Source organism: Pelobates fuscus, chromosome 2, assembly GCF_036172605.1.
Source record: "Pelobates fuscus isolate aPelFus1 chromosome 2, aPelFus1.pri, whole genome shotgun sequence".
Classification (NCBI taxonomy): Eukaryota; Metazoa; Chordata; class Amphibia; order Anura; family Pelobatidae; genus Pelobates; species Pelobates fuscus.
Genome location: NC_086318.1, coordinates 434,185,533 through 434,209,397, shown reverse-complemented (window position 1 = coordinate 434,209,397; position 23,865 = coordinate 434,185,533). Strand labels below are relative to the sequence as shown.

The window sequence follows — 23,865 nt, the reverse complement described above, 5'->3', positions numbered from 1 at the left end:
CATATAAAATCCATTATAGCAGAGTTTATAAGATGAAATTAAATGCTTGCAAATATCATTAATAGGTTAACATACCCTTCTGAACATGTCATCATGTCAGCCTCTCAGTCATTTTAAGATGGAGCAGCGTCTGTCTCCAAGTCTCTCCTCTGTCTCCTAACATTTTAAAAGTACACCTATTTATACCTTAAGTGTCGTCATTTTAGAGTCACCATAGTTCAAATATGAAAAAGTCCATAACTAAAAGCAAGTGCACACGTCATGGGAAACTCCCGGACCTGGGGAACTTCCATCAAGTTCAAGAGACAAGATGGCTTCCCAAAGTCTGAATAGCTTATCTGTTGTTTATACTAAGACGTAAGTGCACAGTCGTGGGAGATTCCCGGATTTGGGGAAGTTCCATTAACTTGGGGTTACCACAGTATATTGTGTACTGAAAGAGTCGTAGTATAGCCTTGAAACTTGTTTATGCGTTATTGTTATTATAATTCGTCTGGGACAAAATGGCGCAAACATATTATGCACTGAGGTTATTGCTTAAAGAAACATCCAGGAAAAACAATATGTTCCATTTCTAACACCTTGTCAGTTTGCAATATCTCTTAAAGACAAAGTACACAGTTTAAGAAATACAACATTTCATTCTAAAACTTGTAATATTTGCATTTGCCCATAACAACATATCTTAGTATCATCCGCAAAAAGACACACCTTACCATCAAGACCTTCTGCAATATCACTAATAAAAATATTAAAGAGAATGGGTCCAAGTACAGATCCCTGAGGTACCCCACTGGTGACAAGCCCAAGCTTCGAATATACTCCATTGACTACAACCCTCTGTTGTAGTCAATGGAGCAGCACATATTTTTGAGTAGAAAGACTGAATATATAGAAATTTGAAAAGCAAATCCATGGGGTGAAAAGGAGAAAACAAAATGTCAAATACTCAAAAATAGTAGGGGGTAGGGGGGGGGGGAGGTGAGGACTTTATTGTAGAATCGCAGATCACTCAACAAAAAAAAAAAATGTTAGCCAGACACTGCAGGTATTAAAAAATCTAAAGCTTTGAGTGCTTAAAATTTGGGACTAAGGAAAAGGTTTCCTTTGATTTTGTGATGGGTTAAATTTAGAGCTAATGGAGTTTGAAGGGTTACTTGCAAAATACTCCCCCTCTTATGTCATCTTTAGTCCAGTCACCCTCCCCTGATTGCATATTGAGCTGCAGAAGCTGTTATAGAGTGTGCATCACTCAGTGCTCTCCCTGCTCCTCCTGCAAGGGAATTCCTGTGTGCGAGGTTGTTGGTAACAGATAGGAAGTGATCCCTTCCACTTCCTGTCCAGCGTCGCACACAGACACTGGAGCAGCCGGGACAGCACTGAGTTTTATAGAGTTTTACTCTATGACTGTTCTTGCAGCTCTGTTATTAAAAACAAAAAATATAGCATATATTATAATTCTATAAACAGATCAAGGCGACACAGTCACCAATATAATAAATAGTTACCACTTTGGAAGAGGGATTCTCACATGAAAGAGAAAAACAGAAAACAAATCATGATGGAATGGCACAGGTAAAATTAATTAAATGTACAAAATAAGCAGATCAGCCTCAATGGGCTGAGTTCCACCAGGAAAGAACAGGGCCGCCATCAGGGGGTGACAACCATAACACATGGTGGGGCCCATCGGGTGGCCCACACACTTAGGGCCACCCGATGGGCCCCCTCCTTCAGGGGCCCAGTCAGCGCTATGGCCGGTATAGCCGGTAAAAAAAAAGCAGCCGCAAGTGCTGTTGGGAGGAAGTGGTTACTTCCTCCCAGCTCACTCCGCGCGCGAGGAGCGCGCGTGCGCGCAAGTAAAGAGGGAGCCGCTCCGACTCCCACCATCCACAGCCACCCTCCTGCAAAGAAAAGGTAAGAGACAGGAGGGTGGCTGGAGCACTGTGTGTGTGTGTCTGTATGCATGCATGTATGTCTGTCTGTGTATGTCTATGTATGTATGTCTGTGTATGTCTATGTATGTATGTATGTCTGTCTGTGTATGTATGTCTGTGTATGTCTATGTATGTATGTCTGTGTATGTCTAGGTATGTATGTCTATGCATGTATGTCTGTGTATGTCTATGTATGTATGTATGTCTGTGAATGTCTATGTATGTATGTCTATGTGTATGTCTGTCTGCACGCATGTGTGTCTGTCTGTATGCATGCATGTATGTCTGTCTCTATGTATGTATGTGTATGTATGTATGTATGTATGTCTGACTGGATGCATGCATGCATGTATGTATGTATGTCTATGTATGTCTGTCTGACTGACTGCATGCATGTATGTCTATGTATGTCTGTGTGTGTGTATGTATGTCTGTGTGTGTATGTATGTCTGTGTGTGTATGTATGTCTGTATGTATGTATGTATGTCTGCATGCATGCATGTATGTCTATAGATGTATATATGTATGTATGTATGTCAATATATATGTATGCCTGTATGTCAGTATGAATGTATGTCTGCCTATCATTATGAACGTATGTCTGTGTGTATGGATGTCTGTATGCATGTATGTCTGTCGGTAGGTCTGTATATATGCATGTATGTATGTCTGTATGTATGTGTATGTCTGTATGCCTGTATGTATGTATGTATGTCTGTCTGACTGCATGCATGTATGTCTATGTATGTCTGTATGTGTGTATGTATGTCTGTGTGTGTATGTATGTCTGTGTGTGTATGTATGTCTGTATGTATGTCTGCATGCATGCATGTATATCTATGGATGTATATATGTATGTCTGTATGTCATTATATATGTATGCCTGTATGTCAGTATGAATGTATGTCTGCATATCATCATGAACGTATGTCTGTGTGTATGTGTGTATGGATGTCTGTATGCATGTATGTCTGTCAGTAGGTCTGTATATATGCATGTATGTCTGTCTGTATGTATGTGTATGTCTGTATGCCTGTATGCCTGTATGTATGTATGTATGTATGTATGTCTATGTATGTCTGTCTGGATGCATGCATGCATGTATGTCTATGTATGTCTGTCTGACTGCATGCATGTATGTCTATGTATGTCTGTGTGTGTATGTATGTCTGTATGCATGTATGTATGTCTATGTATGTATATATGTATGTCTGTATGTCATTATATATGTATGTCTGTATGTCAGTATGAATGTATGTCTGCATATCATTATGAACGTATGTCTGTGTGTATGTGTGTATGGATGTCTGTATGCATGTATATCTGTCAGTAGGTCTGTATATATGCATGTATGTCAGTCTGTATGTATGAATGTATGTCTGTATGTCATTATGAATGTATGTGTGTATGGATGTCAGTGTCTGTATGTCTGTATGTATGAATGTGTGTATGTATGTGTATGTATGTATGTTGGTGTCTGTATATATGTATGTGTCTTTATGTCCTCATGCATGTGTGTCTGTATGTTAGTATGTGTCTGTCTGTCACTATGTATGACTGTGTGTATGTCTCAGTATGTGTGTGTCAGTATGTATGCCTGTATGCGTGTATGTCTGTTTCAGTATGTGTGTCTGTTAGTATGTATCTGTGTCCTTTTGTATCAGTGTGTGTGTTTGTGTCTGTGTGTGTAGTCCAGTGGGCGGTATTTGGAGGCGGGCCCCTGGGGGCCCAGACCCTGAGCTGAGTTAGGGGCCCCAAAATTTCTGGTGGCGGCCCTGGGAAAGAATATCAAAGTTCCGACCTATACTCCAGAAAAGTCTGCTGATGTTCCTGTTGTTCGCCCTGGGGTCCTCTAGGTCAATGCGTTTCAACGACTTCCTCAGGAGCTTGTATCCTTCCCTGTTTATCCATTGTTTAAATAGTGTTTACTTTGCACATTTAATTCATTTTACCTGTGCCATTCCATTATTTGAGTGTGATATTGACTTTTAAATCACTGTTATTTTTTTTATTAACAATTTGTACTATGATTTGCTCTCGATGTTTCTATTTCACGTGAGAATTCCTCTTCCAAAGTGGTAACTATTTATTATATTGGTGACTGTGGCGCCCTGATCTGTTTATAGATTTATTCTATATACTATCTTTTTGTTTTCGGTCTAGTTGGATTGGGGAGTGATTCAGTGGTCAGTGGCCTGCCTGCACTTTATTTCCACTTTTTTTCCCACCCACTTATATTTTGTAAGCTCTGCTATTAAGGCTGACTTGACTGACTGAGAGGACACTGAAAGAGCTGTTGTTGTACCTCTGATTTTAGTGAAATTTAGACAATATATAAAGTTATATTTGTCATGACATGTACCCTTTAAGCTCCAAAAAGGTACATAATAAATGCTGAAAACAGGTACCCCATTTCTGGTCATGTGCTTGTAGGCAGGTGCCTATTGTGCCGAATGAAAATTCTGCCCTGCCCCCCCCTAGTGGGCGGTTGCCTACTCTGCCTAATGGGAAATTGGGCCTCGATCCTGGCTCTCTTATAGTACCCAGTTAAAGGTCCCGCCATGGAAAGCTGATTTGCATATAGTACATAGTATAGCCTCCTCCTGTAAAGTAGTCACTGAAGAATAGTTTTATAGCTTTGGTGGTGTTTGCTTTTTTCCCCTCAAATTGCTGCACTCTGCAACAGGAAACTTCTTTGCACCATAACCTATGCACAAGTTGTTATAGTGCTTGAATGACCCCTAAAGGATCTACAGCAGGCTTCCTGAAACTCCGGCCCTCCAGATGTTGCTGAACTACAACTCCCGTGATTCTATAAATGAAATAGGATGAGAATCATGGGAGTTGTAGTTCAGCAACATCTGGAGGGCCGGAGTTTGGGGAAGCCTGGTCTACAGGATTCATTCACTAAACCATGTCTGCCAATCTTTCCTGCCCACCTTCCGGAACGGAGGTGGGCAGGTAAGTGAATAGCGGGCACACCAGCGCCTATAAATGGTGGCCAGGCTGACTGATCGCCTACTGCCTCAAGCAGACAATTCATGGAGCGTAGCTAGTGCCCAGTCCCCTCCCGTGTTTTCAAATCTGCCAGTAGGTTCCAAAAAGCAGGACAGGTGCCAGGAACTTATATTGGCTGGTACAGTATCCCAAAGTGCAGGACTGTCCTAGGAAATTTGGGACTGTTGGCACCTGTGCTAAACCAAGAATTGCATATTGTAGGTCAAAATAGCTGAAATTGTGAAAAAAAAAAGTTCAAACAAGCATGTTTTTCAGCGCACCTGTTCTGATCTAAAATCTATAATTTTTCCTTGTTAATTCTTCACAGCATCTGATTTAGTGAATGAACTCGAGTGCTTGTCTTGCACAATGTCAGAACGCTATTATTATTATTATTATAATGTGTGACATACTGCCCAGGGGGTATTTTTCCCCTTGTGCATTGGGAATCTACAATGATGGCAGTACAAAGCGTGGGAGAGGACAGGTTACCGAGCTTGTGTCGAAGGTCCTGTCCTGTCTGCGGGAATTCCTGCTGTGGTAAATATAGCCAGCTATGCTATAAATGTTCTCCGACCCTTGAATCTACGGGAAAACATAGCATTTAAAGTGCATTGTCATGTCTGTGAATACAGCACACAGCAGCTTTACTTGTTATTTCAAACAGACACATTTATATTAATGCTTGCAGTAAAAAAACCTAAAAGTTTACTCCAACCATTTTTTATCTTTTCATTAAAAAAAAACAAAAAAAAACTTTATAGCGCCATACTGGGAACTTGGTACTTGGTTATTCCCCCCCCCCCCTTATTACTTTTAAAAATCGTGTAAAAGAAGAATATACTTACCTGGGATCCAGCGCTCGGTGAGGTTCTGACGACATGTCGCAGCTCTCCTTTTCTCTCCGAGGTCCAATCGAATGCTTCGCATGTGCTGACTCAGAGCGCATGCGCGGATCTGCGATGGGGAGAAAGTGGGGGGTTGGACTCTGGACGCAGAGGAATAAGGACAATTATTAACAAATGCAGGGAGAGATGGCAGCCGGCAAACTGACCATAGATGGTCATTTTTGCACAGAATTAACAAATATCCCGGCACTTAAAAAGTGCAAATAGCGGTTTCAAGCGGAAACGCTGCAAATATGGATTCCTTCCACCAGGACCACTTCTAAAAGAATAAGTGATTATGGTGGTTGGCGTAACCACTTCAAATCTTAAAGGATGCAAGTTGCCTCATTTATTAATGATTTTATATAGATTATATTGATAAAAAAAGACACCTTGAAGGTTAATGCAGCATATAGATTAGCAAACAGAGAGCCACAGGAAGATGGTGGATGATTTTATACCATAAAACCCAGCGATGGATGCTATAAATTACACCAGATCTCCTGGGTTTCTTCTCTTACGAGAGGCAGACCATTTTTGAGTCCGAAACAATGTTTCTGTATTTTTAATCCTAGCGTCCCTCTGTCCTAGGAGCTCGATGTTTTTTTGTTGTTGCGTCTGAATGAATAACTGAGCTTCACAGAATTGATTCTTTAGATTATAATAAATGTGTTTACGATTTTTAAAAATGGTCTTTAATTACATTTTAAGTTACGTAAATGGCTTTTTTTTTTTTTTAAATCTTCAGAAAGATTTTCATTTAGACTACGTTTGATTTTCATTGAAATTCTAAATATATCTAAACCTATATGACCGAGAAGGAAATAATCTGGTTTAGGGATAACCTGAGGTTGGCATTTTATGGTTGGTTTTGGACCTTTTGAAATATTTGAAGGTGTAATAACCATACGCAGAGAAGGGGACAAACGTTGGTTTAAACCAATAACCCTGCTCCATTAATATATCACTTTTAGGTCCAGATTTGCTGGGAGGTAACCCTGTTCTGAATTAAATTATAAAGGCTGGGATTAGTTCTCTTAATTCAGATTAACCATGTAGTAGCAAAGCATCAGGTTAGACTATGATCAGATTGTAGTTTGAATGTACACATTCCTATAATTGATTTCTCAGGTATTTATATACATTTTCACTTATATCAGTTTTTATTATTTTATTGTTTATGTGGATCTCTCTGCATATAGGCAGATTATAAGGCCTGTTTCAGGTTCCATTTACTATTTGTAAATCCAGAAATGGCCATGAGGTAGATGCCCACCATCTCCTCTCTTAATACACAGCACCAGCTGTGAGACAGCCGGTTATATGGAGAATGCAGAAAGGGCGGGAATCTCGTGCAGCCCTTCTCACAGATTCAAACCTTCCCGCCCTAACTGCCACGCCCGCCGCCGCTGATTGGTCGGCACTCTGAGAGGCAGTAAATGCTAGGTCATGTCCTCGCGGAGGCGGCAGCCGTTGCCACGCGCGCCCTTTCTTACCCAGCTGTCCGCGTGGGTCACGTGACGCAGGGCTCCGCACTCTGAGCGCGGTGAGCCAGCCGGAGGAGCGTGTCCCGCGGTGAGGGCCGCCCTCAGCCAATAGGAAGCCGGGAACACAGGTTACACCCGCTCTGTATGTAACCCGCGCAGGGCATCATGGGATGTATCTGTAAAGTGTAATACAGGACCTGGAGGGGAGGGGCTGACTACTGTAATACAGAACCTGGGGGGAGGGGCTTACAGTGTCATACAGGACCTGGGGGAGGGCTGACTGCTGTAATACAGAACCTGGGGGGAGGGGCTGACTGCTGTCATACATAACCTTGGGGGAGGGGCTGACTGTTGTAATACAGGACCTAGGGGGAGGGGCTGACTGATGTCATACAGGATCTTGGGGAGGGGCTGACTGCTGCCATACAGGACCTAGGGGGAGGGGCTGACTGGTGTCATACAGGGCCTGGGGGGAGGGGCTGACTGCTGTAATACAGAACCTGGGGGGAGGGGCTTACAGTGTCATACAGGACATAGAGGGAGGGGCTGACTGCTGTCAAATAGGACCTGGGGGAGGGGCTGACTGGTGTAACACAGTACCTAGGGGGAGGGGCTTACTGGTGTCATACAGGACATAGGGGGAGGGGCTGACTGCTGTAATACAGGACCTGGGGGGAGGGGCTGACTGCTGTCATACAGGACCTGGGAGGAGGGGCTGACTGGTGTCATACAGGACCTGGGGGGAGGGGCTGACTGCTGTAATACAGAACCTGGGGGAGGGGCTTCCGGTGTTATACAGAACCTGGGGGGGGAGGGGCTGACTGCTGTAATACAGGACATAGGGGGAGGGGCTGACTGGTGTAATATAGGACCTGGGGGGAGTGGCTGACTGGTTTAATACCGGACCTGTGGGGAGGGGCTGACTGGTGTTATACAGGACCTGAAGGGAGGGGCTGACTGGTGTCATACAGTACCTGGGGGGAGGGGCTGACTGCTGTAATACAGGACCTGGGGGAGGGGCTGACTGCTGTAATACAGGACCTGGGGGGAGGGGCTGACCGGTGTAATACAGGACCTTGGGGGGAGGGTCTGACTGGTGTAATACAGGATCTCGGGGGAGGGGCTGACTGGTTTAATACAGGACCTGGGGGGAGGGGCTGACTGCTGTCAAATAGGACCTGGGGGGAGGGACTGACTGGTGTCATACAGGACCTGGGGGGAGGGCTGAGTGGTGTAATACAGGACCTGGGGGAAGGGACTGACTGTGACCTCACACCCTGTATACACCTCATGGGCCTCCTGGACAGCCCTCTGCCTGTGGTGAACTTCATCTCCCATGATGCACTGCCTCCTGGTGTATGGCTCAATTTAGATTAATTTGGGCAGACCTGATGTTTTGTAGAGTTCTTCATAGAGTCATTATGGAGAACTCCTTGTTATGTTATTACCTAAGGGCGGTCAGCCCGTGGGCCGAGTACCTCCGCACTGCTGTGAGTGTGGGCATGCTGTACGTGTGGGCTGGTGTGAGCGGTGCCAGGGCACATGTCGGCCATGCCAGCCTAGCGTGCGATCGTGCCCGGTTAATGCACCCCGTCCTGATTTCCCGCCACCCACTGGCAGGAGGTATGATATATTTGGGTGATTATTTCACTAAAATTACAACAAAATTAAGCCAGGTTATAACACTAAAAGAGGTGTTTTGTCTGAATATTTTGTCATTTTCCATCAGCCGTTGCTGGCAGTGGCTGAAGAAATATGGAATATAAAGCGATGCAGGCGTATAATGGTGAAGCAGCCCCTGGCAGCTTTCCCTACCAGGAACTGCATACTGAACGGTGTCAGGAGGCACAAGTTCACATAACTGGATTTTCCATCACCCTGTGTTTGGAGGGCTGGTGGAAGTGCTGAATGAGTGCAATGGACTAAAGTCCAATTGATATTAATTTCAAGCCATACATAAGAGCTTGATCTGCCAATAGAAAGATATTTTCCCTTCTTATCATAGGCATTACCATACAAGCAGCCAGGTCACTATGGAGGGTGTAATTTTCAAAAAGATGCTAAGAACTTTCCTGTGACCATGCCACTTTACATGTTAGAAATAGTTACTCACACCTAAACCAAGGTCAAAGCTGATTCGGAACTGGAAAGCAGACCAATGCAGTTATAGCAGTGTCTGAAAAGGAAAGCTATGCTTACCAAAACGATGTAAGAGGGTAGGGGATGGAGTCTGTGAGTCCATAATTTACTCAGAATCTTAGAATATGACTGACACCCTATGTACACCATACCCACAACAATAAGCTGCAGGTTTATTAAAAGGGTACCTCCAGCCTGCAATAGAATTAATACTTGACTTCGTCATCAGGGGTAGGCAACCTTCGGCTCTACAGATGTTTTGGACTACATCTCCCATAATGCTTTTACAGCCATATTGCTGGCAAAGCATCAAGGGAGATGTAGTCCACAACATCTGTAGAGCCGAAGGTTGCCTACCTCTAGTTCTAAAGTGACAAAGAGGCTGATCACAAGTGAGAAAGCTTATTTGTCTCACCAGGAATCAAAACGTTTTGTGGGTAACAACCTATTTCGTAGTTAAACATACCCCACTCCTATTTTTATAGAAATACATGTTAATATTAAATATTCTGGCATTTTATAAGTGATTCTTACTTTATCTAATCAGTTAACTTTTAACAAAATAACCCTGCTCTATTGTTAGAAACACTATCAAAAAGAACAATGAGGCACAATCAGAGCTACTGTCACACTCCTAGCACGGTAACGGTTCACATGAAGAACGGATCCAGACCTTGTCAGAAAAATCTTAACTTAAAACGACATATTCTTAAAGAAAATCAAGGCAAAACTGAAAGAATTGGCTACGGTACTGCTATCAAATGGGTAAAGGGCCCCTGTTTAATAATACAGCGTAAGGAAATGACAGCTTTTTTTAAACTGTTTGGTAAGTTTTTACTGCATATATATTGAATTGTCCAGAAATCTTTGCTACTTGGAGATTCGAGTCATGTTTCATTCAAAAAGGACACAAATGTAGTAAATTTAGAACCAGATTGCAATATTTAGGCAACACTAGCTAGTATGGAGAAATTCTCCAACTCAACTGTAGTCACAGATTGACTGTTCTAACCAACATTAAGTTCCACTGAGCTACATAACCAGGAAGTAATATGACCCATTGTCTGATTGACATCTCGGTGGGTGTAACCAGGTTAATTTATAAAAGTGCAAATTTCTATTAAAAGCTCAACTTTTTGTAAAAGAGAGATTACACACTATTCACACACAAAGCACTTCAGCTAGCTGAAGTGTTTTAAGGGTCTAGAGTCCCTTTAAGTATTTACTGAATAACACCTTCTTTAGTCCCTGTTATTATGCAAGAACTATACACTTTTGCACATCATTTCTCTAGGTATTTCTTCAATAAACAGTAATTACAATATAACAAAAAATTTCAGTCTTGTCAGAATTGGAATTATAACTGCACATTCAATGTTCATTGCCACATAATTATTTAATTAGTGCAGTGATTTCCTACCCAGTGCACAAGAAATACAAACAGTCCAGGGTTTAGGTGTTTCCCATGTTTGTTCCTTTGGGGATGCTGACAAAGCCCTGAAGGATGGGTGGCCTAAGAATTTGATTGGAAACACCTAGTATAGTACACAAAGCTCAATACTTAATCATTTTATTGTAATTTTATTCATACCGTCTGCTGGTGAGATTTTATTTACTTTTTCATTACAGCACAACATTCTATTCAGTAAAAGTAGCTGGATACATTTTCAGATCTACTTTCCTTCAATGCATGAAATTTGCAATGCAAATAGTTATTAATGTATGTATGCTCAATTTCCAAAGATTTAGTATGGAAACCATGCACACCAACAATTAGTGTAACTCCCATAACTATATGCCAGGGGTAGGCAGCAGCTAACATTCCAACTGCCATATTACTAATACTCTCATTATCCCCATTATCCCCCGCCACTACCAGCTTTATTTAAATTGAAAAGATGATCTGGACTTGATACTCTCTTAGGTGACTTTACAATAGAGTTTTGCTCTGCCAAGAATCAGAAACACAGCTACACAGAATGACACACTTTGATATACCACAGAATGACACTCCTATATATATATAAGCACTGACACAAATACAGATACACAGACACACACTGACACACATGCAGATACACAGACACACATACAGACAGATACACAAACACTTAAGGACAAACATTCAAATACACAGAATGGCACTTACACAAATACAAACAGTGACACACATACAGATACACAGGGCACACACTAACATACAGATACACAGACATACAGATACAGAAAGGGAAAAAAGTATTTTGCCCACTGACAAAGAAATGATCAGTCTATAATTTTAATGGTAGGTGTATTTTAACAGCGAGAAAAAGAAACAAAAAATAAATCCAGACAAATCCAAAAAAGTTATAAATTGATTTCCATGTCAATGAGTGAGATAAGTATTTGACCCCTTCCACTTGGTACTTGGTGGCAAAACCCTTGTTGGCAATCACAGAGGTCAGACATTTCCTGTAGTTGGCCACCAGATTTGCACACATCTCAGGAGGGATTTTGTCCCACTCCTCTTTGCAGATCCTCTCCAAGTCATTATGGTTTCGAGGCTGACGTTTGGCAACTCGAACCTTCAGCTCCCTCCACAGATTTTCTATGGGATTAAGGTCTTGAGACTGGCTAGGCCACTCCAGGACCTTAATATGCTCCTTCTTGAGCCATTCATTTGTTGCCCTGGCTGTGTGTTTTGGGTCATTGTCATTCTGGAATACCCATCCACGACCCATTTTCAACACCCTGGCTGAAGGAAGGAGGCTCTCACCCAAGATTTGACGGGACATGGCCCAGTCCATTGTCCCTTTGATGCGGTGCAGTTGTCCTGTCCCCTTAGCAGGAAAACACCCCCAAAGCATAATGTTTCCATCTCCATGTTTGACGATGGGGATGGTGTTCGTGGGGTCATAGGCAGCATTTCTACTCCTCCAAACACGGCGAGTTGAGTTAATGCAAAAGAGCTCAATTTTGGTCTTATCTGACCACAACACTTTCCCCCAGTTCTCCTCTGAATCATTCAGATGTTCATTGGCAATCCTTCACGGCATAGTGTGTTACCAATTGTTTTCTTGGTGACTATGGTCCCAGCTGCCTTGAGATCATTAACAAGATCCTCCCGTGTAATTCTGGGCTGATTCTTCAACGTTCTTATGATCATTGAAACTCCACGAGATGAGATCTTTCATGGAGCAACAGACCGATGGAGACTGACAGTTATGTGTTTCTTTCTGTTGTCACTTTCTCACCAAGCTGCTTGGAAATGGTCTTGTAGCCCATTCCAGCCTTGTGTAGGTCTACAATCTTGGCCATGGTGGAGAGTTTGGAATCTGACTGATTGATTGCTTCTGTGGACAGGTGTCTTTTATACAGGTAACGAGCTGAAATTTGGAGCATTCCCTTTAAGAGAGTGCTCCTAATCTCAGCTCGTTACCTGTATAAAAGACACCTGGGAGTCAGAATTCTTGCTGATTGATAGGGGATCAAATACTTTGTCATGCATTGTCATGCAAATCAACTTTTTTAACATGCGTTTTTCTGTATTTTTTTGTTTTGTTATTCTATCTCTCACTGTTAAATACACCAACCATTAAAATTATAGACTGATCATTTCTTTGTCAGTGGACAAACGTTCACAACTATCAGGGGATCAAATACTTTTTCCCCTCACTGTACACATGCAAACAGATACACATGCAGACACACACACACATACATACAGAGAAACACACATACAGACACACACATACATACATACATACATACATACAGAGACACACTTATAAATACATACAGAGAAACACATACATACATACATACTAGACATGTGCACCGGTGAAATTGTCGTTGCATACTAAAATTGAATTCGTCCATTTCAAATTTCATCCGTAAACCATTTGTTTTTGGGCGAAATTCGGTAAAAACATAATTTGTTTTCGTGCATTAGAACTAAAATACCACTGCGCATGTGCATCCGCATTAAAACCTATGGGGGTCACTGTGAACTACTAGTGCCGTTTCAACCATGGTGGGGAATTACATAAATAATGGGGGGAGACCTAATGTCCCCCCTAGGTCCCCACCCATGAGCATTGGGTGGGGACCCTAATTAAATAAAGGGGGGGACCTAATGTCCCCCCAGGTGCCCACCCATGACCCCACCCATGACCATAAACTAGAAAAGCTACAATTTCTGGGGAAATTGTGTGAAGTGTTCTTGCCTCCACCAGTAGTTTACAACTGGAGTGGGCGGGGTAACTGTTATTATTTATTTATATAGCACATTTAATTGCAACATTGTTGCCCAAAGTGCTTCACAGTTATATTAAAACATACATTTATAAAAACATTACCAGATGTACAAAAGGCCCTGTCTATGACATCACTTGCTGCTCCAGCCTGGCACAGGTCAGAGTATTTTGGCGGTTGCCATCTTCAAATGGTCGTATTTTAAAACCTATACATCCTACAGCGAAGAGCTTTATATTGTGAGAATCACAAGACCCAGACCTATATTTTGATGCATAGTCTCTGAAGTATTAAAAATGAAGGCACAGTCGCAGTTTAGAAATTGCCCTTCAAGTTTGAGCTGGCTAGATTGGAGTTTCAATGAATGTCAATGGACGGCGTGAGTTGCAAACAAATGGTCATATTGTGAAAACTATCAGGACTATGGATTAGCCGTGGACATTTTTACTGGCAGGAGGGATAACTGAACGTTTTGATATAAGAATTGTGTAGGTGGGCTTGAAAATGAGGGAGTGGTGGCAGTTTAGAAATCATGTCCTGATTTTTCAGCTTTTGCCAGCCCCACTCTAGTTTTGAACATTTTGCCATTCATTCCTATGGGACCAATTTCGCCACAAGAACGACGATATTTCGAGAACCATTCGGCGAAAACGTTCCACAAAGTAATATCACACCAATCGGGAACAATCCGCACGTTTCGGTATATTACTGTCTATGTAGTGTAAAAACTGTGGGAGGAGTTAGGGTGGTAAATTTGGCTATAATAAGAATAATTATATATATGTGAGATAACAGTAAGTGGTCTTGCTATGCAAGAACACTTAATAATGGGGGGAACCTAATGTCCCCTCCAGGTCCACACCCATGACTGGCTAGTGGGGACCTTAAATAAATAATGGGGGGAACCTAATGTCCCCTCCAGGTCCACACCCATGACTGGCTAGTGGGGACCTTAAATAAATAATAGGGGGAACCTAATGTCCCCCCCAGGTCCCCAACCATGAGCGGTGGGTGGGAACCCTAACAGACAATTTGGGGGGACCTATTGTCCTCCCCCACCCATGAGCGGCGGGTGGGGGCCCTAAATGACAATAAGGGAGGAACCTATTGTCCCCCCCCCCCGGCATGCAGCGAGTAGGGGCATGCGGATGGATTTGGTTTTACGTCCCTTTTATTAATATGGGGGTCTAGTGACCCCCATAGGTTTTAATGCGGGAAGGGGTAAGTATTTATTATTTATTTTAGCGCTGCCGGCTCCCTCCTTGCTTTTTTTTTTCTTTCCCGTGTGCAGTGGTATTTTCGGCAAGCACAGGTTAAGTCACTTAACCCGTGCTTGTAGGAGTCTCCTTGCAGCCCTGCACGGGTTAAATCTCATGCTGCAGGGAGAACCAATGGTTTTTGTTTCTCGTCCGTGCTGTGGGGGTTAATTCCCCTGCAGCACGGAGTCTAGTAAACGAAAAAACAAACAAAAAGGTAATGCATTCGGTATTTGCCCTTTCGTTTAATTTATATTTCGTATGCAGTACTTTCGTTTATGTTTTAGTAAATGAATACGAAAAAGTCAAAAATTTCGGACAAAATCGTATTAGCCCAAAAATGAATTCACATGTCTAATACATGCATTAAGACACATATACACAATTAACACACATGCAAAAGGTTTTAGTCACCCTCCTGTTTCCTACTTAGGTGCAGGAGGGTGACTTCCATGGGGTCCAGTGGCTCAGGCTGATGGGAGTCAGAGTTCTCACTCTGACTCCCTCCTCTTCCTCCCGCGCAGCACCCTGTGTAAGCTGGGAGGAGTGACCAGGGCAGTCGCGCTGTTAAAGTGGCGCAGTGCAGACCGGGCCCCCTGGAAATACTTTGCCATCAGGTGGCCCTAAAAGCAGGGGCCACTTGATGAGTCCTTGAACAACACATGGCCGACAGGCTCCCTAGTCGCAGGGGTCCATAGGGCGTCCAGGCCCTCGGGAGTGTTGGACCCAGCGACTACTGCGACCGCGGTAGTTCCGCCACTGTGCACAACCTGTATTTCTCTTGTCTACAGCTTTTGGAATCCCTCCCCGTCTAACCCCGCCAAGACTTTCTGTGGCTGTGCAATCACAGACTTTCCAATACAGCTCAATGAGATGTTTTTGCAAGGCAGGTGCTCTGAGAAATTGCTGCCTCTTGAGTTTATCTCCACTGAGCTAAATAACCAGGAAGTAACCGGATCAGTTGTCTGCCTGAAAGCCAGGCGGTTATACGCAGTTTAATTTATAAAAAGTGTAATTTTCTGTTGAAATAAGCACTTTTTGCAAAATGAAAAAAAAAAAAAAGGAAACACTCTTTACACATAGGACCTTTCAGTAAACTAAAGTGCTTTGGGGATCTGCAGTGTCCCTTTAAATCATATCTATATAAAAATCATTATGCACACTCAAATATCTACATAAAATGCATTACTTTATTCAAAAATTGCTTAGTAAAAACATATCATAGACAAAGTTACCAGACAAAAAGACATAGGGTATAAAGGCTAAGACACATATACCACGGTAATTACCATGAACTTCAATAGCCTATCAGGACTGGACACAAGCCACAAAACCACCCAACGTTTCGCCATCTCCCTGGTTGCCTTTCTGAGCCATTGGAATGTACATCCTGATTTTTGTACTTAATGAATGAAAATATTGAAATTTATGTTTAGTTCCCCATCTGCTCATAATGCCTTATTGCTTAATCTTCATTCAGTCTAGGACGAGTTGTAGATCCTCTGTCAATCAACCTCTTGTGATAACTCTTTCTGTTTCAGACGATGACTTGATTCAAGACTTCTTGTGGATGGATTGTTGTTGTAAAGTAGCAGACAAGGTAAAGCTGTAATTACATGCAAGGGCTATCCTTTGGGCTAACAGGTTATCTATAATCTAAAAATACTGCTGTACAATTCCTCCCTTTTTAATGACCTACTGTTTTAAGACACTTTTTTGATTAGAACCTGAAGGAACTTATTCCCAGCAGCTGTGCGAAAACTCCTTAATGTTTTCCATTGGGCTCATCAGCACTACGCTCTGAGTTGGGCAGGAAAGACTGGATGGAATTTGAATGCTTAAGTTTTATTTAGGAATAAAAAAATATGTCTCAGAATTAAAAGGACACTCCTACGGACAGCCCTCCCTACCCCCCTCCCCCCCACTTCAAGACCTATTACCTGAATCTATATTCTCTTCTTTCCTCTTGACTAACAGGGAGGTAGCCTAGCTGCATAACCAATGCACAAGGAGGGAGGTAGCACAAGAGGTAGCTCACTAAAAGCGCAGCACCACCCTCTGCCCCTACCGAGCACCAGGGGCTGCAACGCCTGCGACCACTATGGTGTCCTTACCCGGGGTCAGTGAAGGTGATCCCGGGTAGGATGGCCCGAAGAAACCACATAGACAAACAATGACAGTGAATACAGAATACAATACAAAACACACGATAGAACCACATCTCCGGTATCAATTAGATACCCGTCTAAGACAAATTAGACATACCAATATAGGGCAAATGGCCCAACTCTCTGATGGAGGGCCAATACCTTTCCAGAGGAATCCTTACCCCCGTATTCTTACAGAACACAATAAGAAAACATTCCACTGGTCTAATGTTTGTTTCTATGTACTGTAATACACATAAAGTTAAATCCTGATAGAAGGCAAACCAGCCATCTGCAGATGTATGAGATGTTACTCTAACACCACTCTCCTTCCATTCTGTAACCCATAAGCAATGATTAGCGTAATTTGGCATTTGCATACGCATACAAAGCCGTACAACTGCATAACTATCGAAGGTAAAACAAAAGAGGGGAAAAAAAGATATCTCACGACTCCTCAGGCTTGAGCATGGGCCTAGCATGGAAAATTACGAGACGTAAACATGCACACTTATATTTATTACCAATAGGGTTGGGGAAGCCCATGTACTATGGGTACAGCACTGCAAGAGTTAACAAATCTGCATATTATACTTGATTTTTCCAGCAAAACATGTAAAAGCAAAATACCATAAACAAGTCTATAGCTATAAGATCTTTAGGTCTGTCCACCTACCGCAAGTGGTGCTCTAGACAGCTTCCCCCGACTTCCCCTCCCCCTCTTCACCACTTTCCATTACTCAAGTTAATTCCCCATCTCTACTTTTCTTCTTGGGATTACTATGTTGAACCTCTCAACATAGAAAGGCAAGTGTAATGGCCATATGCTGATAAACATGGCCACTGTGCATGTACGACTGACTGATTGTACGCAATTCTGTATTGTTACCTCTGTGCTGTATATGAAAACCTGTCTTGAACTAAATAAAGAATTTATAAAAAAACCAAAACGATTTAAAGGGACACTATAGTCACCAGAACCACTACAGCTTAAAGTAGTGGTTCTGGTGTCTATAGCCTGTCCCTGCAGGCTTTACAATGTAAACACTACCTTTTCAGAGAAAATACATTGTTTACATTGCTTCCTAGTAACACCTCTAGTGGCAGTCACTCAGAAGGTCAGTATAGGTGCTTCCTAGTCTAGTGCTGCACATTGTGCAGTACCTATGTTCAGCGTCTCCATGCTCTGCATGCGCCATTGCCTCCCAATGCTTTCCTGGCTATGCCACTCCAGGACCTTAATGTGCTTCTTCTTGAGCCACTCCTTTGTTGCCTTGGCTGGGTGTTTTGGGTCATTGTCGTGCTGGAATACCCATCCACAACCCATTTTCAATGCCCTGGCTGAGGGAAGGAGGTTCTCACGATTTGATGGTACATGGCCCTGTCCATCGTCCCTTTGATACGGTGCAGTTGTCCTGTCCCCTTAGCAGTAAAATACCCTCAGAGCATAGTTTCCACCTTCATGTTTGACGGTTGGGATGGTGTTCTAGGGGGTCATAGGCAGCATTCCTGCTCCTCCAAACACGGCGAGTTGAGTTGATGCCAAAGAGCTCGAATTTGTTTGCATCTGACCACAACACTTTCCCCCAGTTCTCCTCTGAATCATTCAGATGTTCATTGGCAAACTTCAGACGGGCATGTGCATGTGTTTTCTTGAGCAGGGAGACCTTGCGGGCGCTGCAGGATTTCAGTCCTTCAAGGCGTAGTGTGTTACCAATTGTTTTCTTGGTGACTATGGTCCCCGCTGCGTTGAGATCATTAACAAGATCCTCCTGTGTAGTTCTGGGCTGATTCCTCACCGAGGGAGACTGACAGTTATTTTGTGTTTCTTCCATTTGCGAATAATCGCACCAACTGTTGTCACCTCACCAAGCTGCTTGGCGAAGGTCTTGTAGCCCATTCCAGCCTAGTGTAAGTCTACAATCTTGTCCCTGACATCCTTGTACAGCTCTTTGGTCTTGGCCTTGGTGGAGAGTTTGGAATCTGATTGATTGATTGCTTCTGTGGACAGGTGTTTTTTATACAGGTAACGAGCTGAGATTAGGAGCACTCCCTTTAAGATAGTGCTCATAATCTCAGCTTGTTACCTATATAAAAGACACCTGGGAGCCAGAAATCTTGCTGATTGATAGGGGATCAAATACTTATTTTACTCATTGACATGCAAACCAATTTATAACGTTTTTGACATGTGGTTTTCTGGATTTTTTTTTTATTCTGTGTCTCTCTGTTAAAATACACCTACCATTAAAATTATAGACTGATCATTTCTTTGTCAGTGGACAAACGTTCAAAATCAGCAGGGGATCAAATACTTTCCCCCCTTACTGTATGGTGCATTTTAGGAGCTCACGTATTTCAATTGCTCCATAAATGCATACCATTTGCAAACGTGGACACTATGGGGACTATCACATGATATAGTTTGAGCTTTATTCAGGTGCAATTTATTGTTGTATTCATTTTTATTTTTTTATTTTTACATGTATGTATTTTTTCTGCTTATTTTTAAACCTCAAGAATTTAATTGTGGATTTCAGCATAGGGATTCTTTTGCTGGCCCTAATCCTAAATCAAACCCTAAACTGAAACATAATATGAAACCTAACCCCATTCCTAAAATGAATTCTAAACCCATTTTAAATGTAAACCTAATACTAAACCTAATATTTATTCTAAACCTAATCTTAATCCCTAATGTAATTCTAATCCCAAGGGTTTCTCCTCTGCTAATATCAGTACTGATAGTGGTATGTTGCTGCCATCAACTGGCTATTTTCAGTATGACAGCGTTATATATTTTTTATTGAATGTAGTATGCCCAATGCATTGTGATCAGTGCTCACCAACTGACAAGGCCCAGCACTGATCAAAATGCCATTGTGTATGAGACTGAACTTGATCGCTCAGCTGCAATGTTCTCTATGGATTTAAAGCGCACTATGCAGTGCTGACTTTCAGCACTTTATGCAGCTCTGTAAAATGACTGGAACCTCTAAATATGGTCCTGACAAAGGAGTGGTAGGTATCAATCGATGCCTTGCTTTTCTAATGTGAGCAGGGATTTTACTCTGCTTACACTGAGGTCTAGTTAGAAGCATTTCAATATGTATAGAATGAGCTTTATACCATGCTGACTTCCAGCACTGCATACAGCTCATCAAAAAGTCTGCAGCCACTCAAATATCCCAGCTGACAATGAGGAGCATCAGGTATTCAATAATTCCAGAGTTTCCTGGTGTGAGCAGAGATTTAACCCGTCTTACGCTACATTGCTGTCTATGAGGATTTAAATCCCCATTGAAAGAGCTGAATGCCGATTTCACTTTGAGCTCTGCATGCAGTTCACTTGTCAGTCTGGGGCCACTAAAATTCATTGATATAACCCTGCTCACACCAAATCTGCAAGACAGGACATTACGCCCTAAAGGCATTAAAGACCATTATAGTTAATGACACGTCTTAATGTCCTTAAGTGTTAAATGCATCAAGGGAAGGGGAGGAAGGTTGCACAGAGATGAAAAACTCCTAATCAATTCACTTGTGCCGAATTTACTAATAAGATTACTCATAGTCACCTGCCACTAACTTGCTCTTACTCAGGCTCTTCTAGGCCAGGAGAGATCTCATGGGAGATGTTGTATTGGGGATCAAACTTTTGTTCACTATTAATGTAAGCTTTAGCTTTGCTCCATATGAAATTCCAGTACCACACTTGCAGAATGTTTGCAAAGCAATTTTTAAGTGGTGAGTTTACAACCTCATTGTAAAATGTAGGATAAAATAGGATAGTTCAAAAAATATCTATACTTAGCTAATCCGGAGACATGTGTGATCTTGATTGTTATGGCATATATTGTGCAGCTTGGTTCTTGCAGTTCTACCATTAATGTTAGTATTGTGAAATATGACATGTAACTAACATACTCTATTGTCATCAACTGCTAAATAGAAATGTAAGGAAACCAAATGTCTAAAGTTTACTAAACATATTGTTTGCTTTCTCTATGTTTGTGTAGTATCTTTTGGCAATGACCTTTGTTTATTTCAAGAGAGCTGGATTCACTATAAGCGAGCACACCAGAAATAATTTCTTTGTTGCTTTGTAAGTATTTATTAAAGTTACTTTCCTTATTTTAACTTGTGTACATCTCACACTCTAATTTAACCAATATTAAATAGCTGTTAAATGCTGTTGTACTGCTGGGTTCATAAAGGACGCTTGTTATTGCAGCTTTATTCTTTCTTTTTTTTCAAAACCAATTTTTATTGTGAATGCATGACATGAATGACATCAAAAACGTAGAAGCAGTCTTGACAGTTAGAGACATTCAATCAGTTACATTCACTATTTTGTAGTTTCCTCAACATAAACAAACCAGAACAAAACAAAGTAAGATTTACAAAACCAAATAGGTCATTGTTAATAAGTAAGAGGTTGAGTTTGAACAGTTACCAGTAGGAGGTCAAAGGGACATCATAACCACTTAGGTAAGGGTGGCAGACATGTTAAACCACCCCTATCTTTCCCAAGATACGACCTGCGTGGGTCAGGGACTATGATCTGCTATTGCTCAGGACAATGAAAAACCTACTTTGGTTATGCTATAGCTTGCATTTCGACAGATAAGAGCAGAAGCAGGTACACTAAAGGAGGTCCACGGTTCAAGTGCTTCGTTACACCATTATCATCGCGTGAATTAAAAGACCGTAACCCCCCGCCCTCCCATACAATTGTAAGCAAATGCTTAAGAATATGGTGAGAAAAGCCCAGCAAGTAATTAATGCCAGGGGGTCTTGACCTGCCACCACCTCAGCTGAGAACCATTCTGTATATGCCAAAGTGGTTTTCACTTTGGTTTTGAAAGATTTGTCTAGGATGAGTATATATGATCTCCAGGTCAAGATAATTTTTTTGACTAGGAGTTCTTTGCTAGTTAGTGTGTCCAACCAATCCATTTTAAATAGAAAAGCAAGCTTGGTTAGAAATAACTCCAAGGTGGGTGCATGATTTAGCATCCCACCGCTGCTACGATGAGGAGGAATCACTTATTAGGCAATGGAAGCTCTGGTAAGGGTCCCAAAAGCAAAAATTCAGGGGTAAGCGGTAAGGTGTGCATGCCATCTCTATCTAAGTAACAGTTTAGTTTGGTCCAGAAAGACTGGATCAGAGCGCAACTCCCACAGACAGTGATACAGGTCAGCCTTGGTGTGTGTACACTTGAAACAAGTCACAGTCTCCCTTCTGGCCATGAGATGGAGTCGGTGAGGGGAATAATAGGCATAGTGTTTTAACATGTCCCTGTAAGACACCAGAGAGAGCAGGAAGGATGGGTGCTAGCAGCTGCCCAGCCAGTTAGTGTGGTACCTGTTGCGGCCTACACTGCTGTGATCCCGCATCCTCTCAAGAATGGGGTGTCCAGGCATCTTCAGTCCGATGAGTCTTGAGGCGTTCGGGAGGCCCCCAGTCCCCAGAGGCGCCGCGGCCTATCAGACAGGCCTTGACTCCCGGCCGCCGCCTCCTCAATGTGGGGAGACAATCCGCTTCACGTCTGGTGGCCAAACGGAGTTCAGTCCACTCCACCAAGTGCAGTAGTATCTGCCCGATGTCCGGAGCAGCAATGCACGGCTCAGGGAGTGCAAATGAGTAAAGATTGTCTCGAGGTGGCGGGGAATTGTTACAAAGAGCGGCCAGCTAAGATGCGGCGCGACCAGAAGTCAACTTTATTCTTTTGAAAATAATGTTACTCTTCATTAGAGGAAACATTTAGATTTGCTATCTTCGGTGTCAGTACAGGTTATTTGTTGTTTGTTTTTCTACATTCTTTATTTAAACATAATTTTAAACATATAAACAAATCAGAAGAGAGTAAGTATTCCTTTGCAGTGCAACAACAATCATTCTGATATAAGTAACATGAAGATAGGCTAACAACAGAGTAGACACTGGAGACATGGTACACTCTTGAAGTGTTTTAATGCACTCTAGTGGTAGAAAACTGCATTGCACTATGCATGTACACTTCTGAAATAACAAGCACAGTGTTGCTCAAACCAATAAAATAAATATTCAAGTCAAACATCTTAATTAAGAGTGTAAACCTACTGTAGTGGAACCCCCGCTAAACTGTGAATTGCCCCGGTTACCCTGCAATGTGTGTTACTGGATTGATATCCCTTTCGTGTGTTTCCCCTAGCGTGACCCTGTGTTTCGTTCCTTGTGTTTTGTAGAATTGTAGAACTGCCTGCCACCATGAAATTTAATTTACAATGTGGTTTTAGAACGTTCGCACCTCGTAATGAGGTGTCAAAACCACAAACCGCAAGGGAAGCAATGGCGCGTGCCTCCCCTGGGTGGCAGCCCATTCGTTAGACGAACATCATCCAGGGGGAGCATTTGCGGACTGCTTCCCACCTCGTTCTGTTCCCGAACGAGGACCTCCCCGGCACCCATTGGAATGTTCACACCAATTAATTGGAACGTTGGCCACTCGCAGCATAGTGTGAAACCGCAAGGGAAGTAATTCATGAGTGCTTCTCTGGGTGACCGCCGTTCTTACAGACGAACGCCAGCCAGGGGGAGCATTCACATCCCGAAAGAGACACTTCCCATGCCGGGTTTCATACAGAGACCCAGCGAACGAAGGCTGCTCGTGGAAGTTACTGTTCTGGGGGTCCCTGAGATTGGTGGGGACAGCCTGTGGGGACAATGACGGAGGTTGGCGGGCACTCTGTCGCTGGGAGGTAACGAGGCGGGATGTTACAGAGGAAAAGACCCCTGG

The 23,865-nt window shown here is 42.6% G+C and overlaps 1 protein-coding gene across 5 annotated transcripts in view; it reads left to right on the top strand.

The window, feature by feature from the left end:
* The first annotated feature begins 7,293 nt into the window (after nucleotides 1-7,293).
* Nucleotides 7,294-23,865, top strand: part of SPDYA (speedy/RINGO cell cycle regulator family member A) — a 24,708-nt gene continuing 8,136 nt past the window's right edge. For 3 of the 5 annotated variants that reach the window (XM_063444095.1, XM_063444096.1, XM_063444097.1), the window contains exons 1-4: nucleotides 8,703-8,931; nucleotides 10,031-10,273; nucleotides 16,478-16,536; nucleotides 21,103-21,188. In XM_063444095.1, the coding sequence (XP_063300165.1) occupies nucleotides 8,730-8,931; nucleotides 10,031-10,273; nucleotides 16,478-16,536; nucleotides 21,103-21,188 (590 nt within the window). In that variant the 5' untranslated portion in view covers nucleotides 8,703-8,729. Of the gene's footprint in view, nucleotides 7,451-8,702; nucleotides 8,932-10,030; nucleotides 10,274-16,477; nucleotides 16,537-21,102; nucleotides 21,189-23,865 lie in introns of those variants that run through there. The other 2 variants (XM_063444099.1, XM_063444098.1) reach the window with 2 other exon arrangements.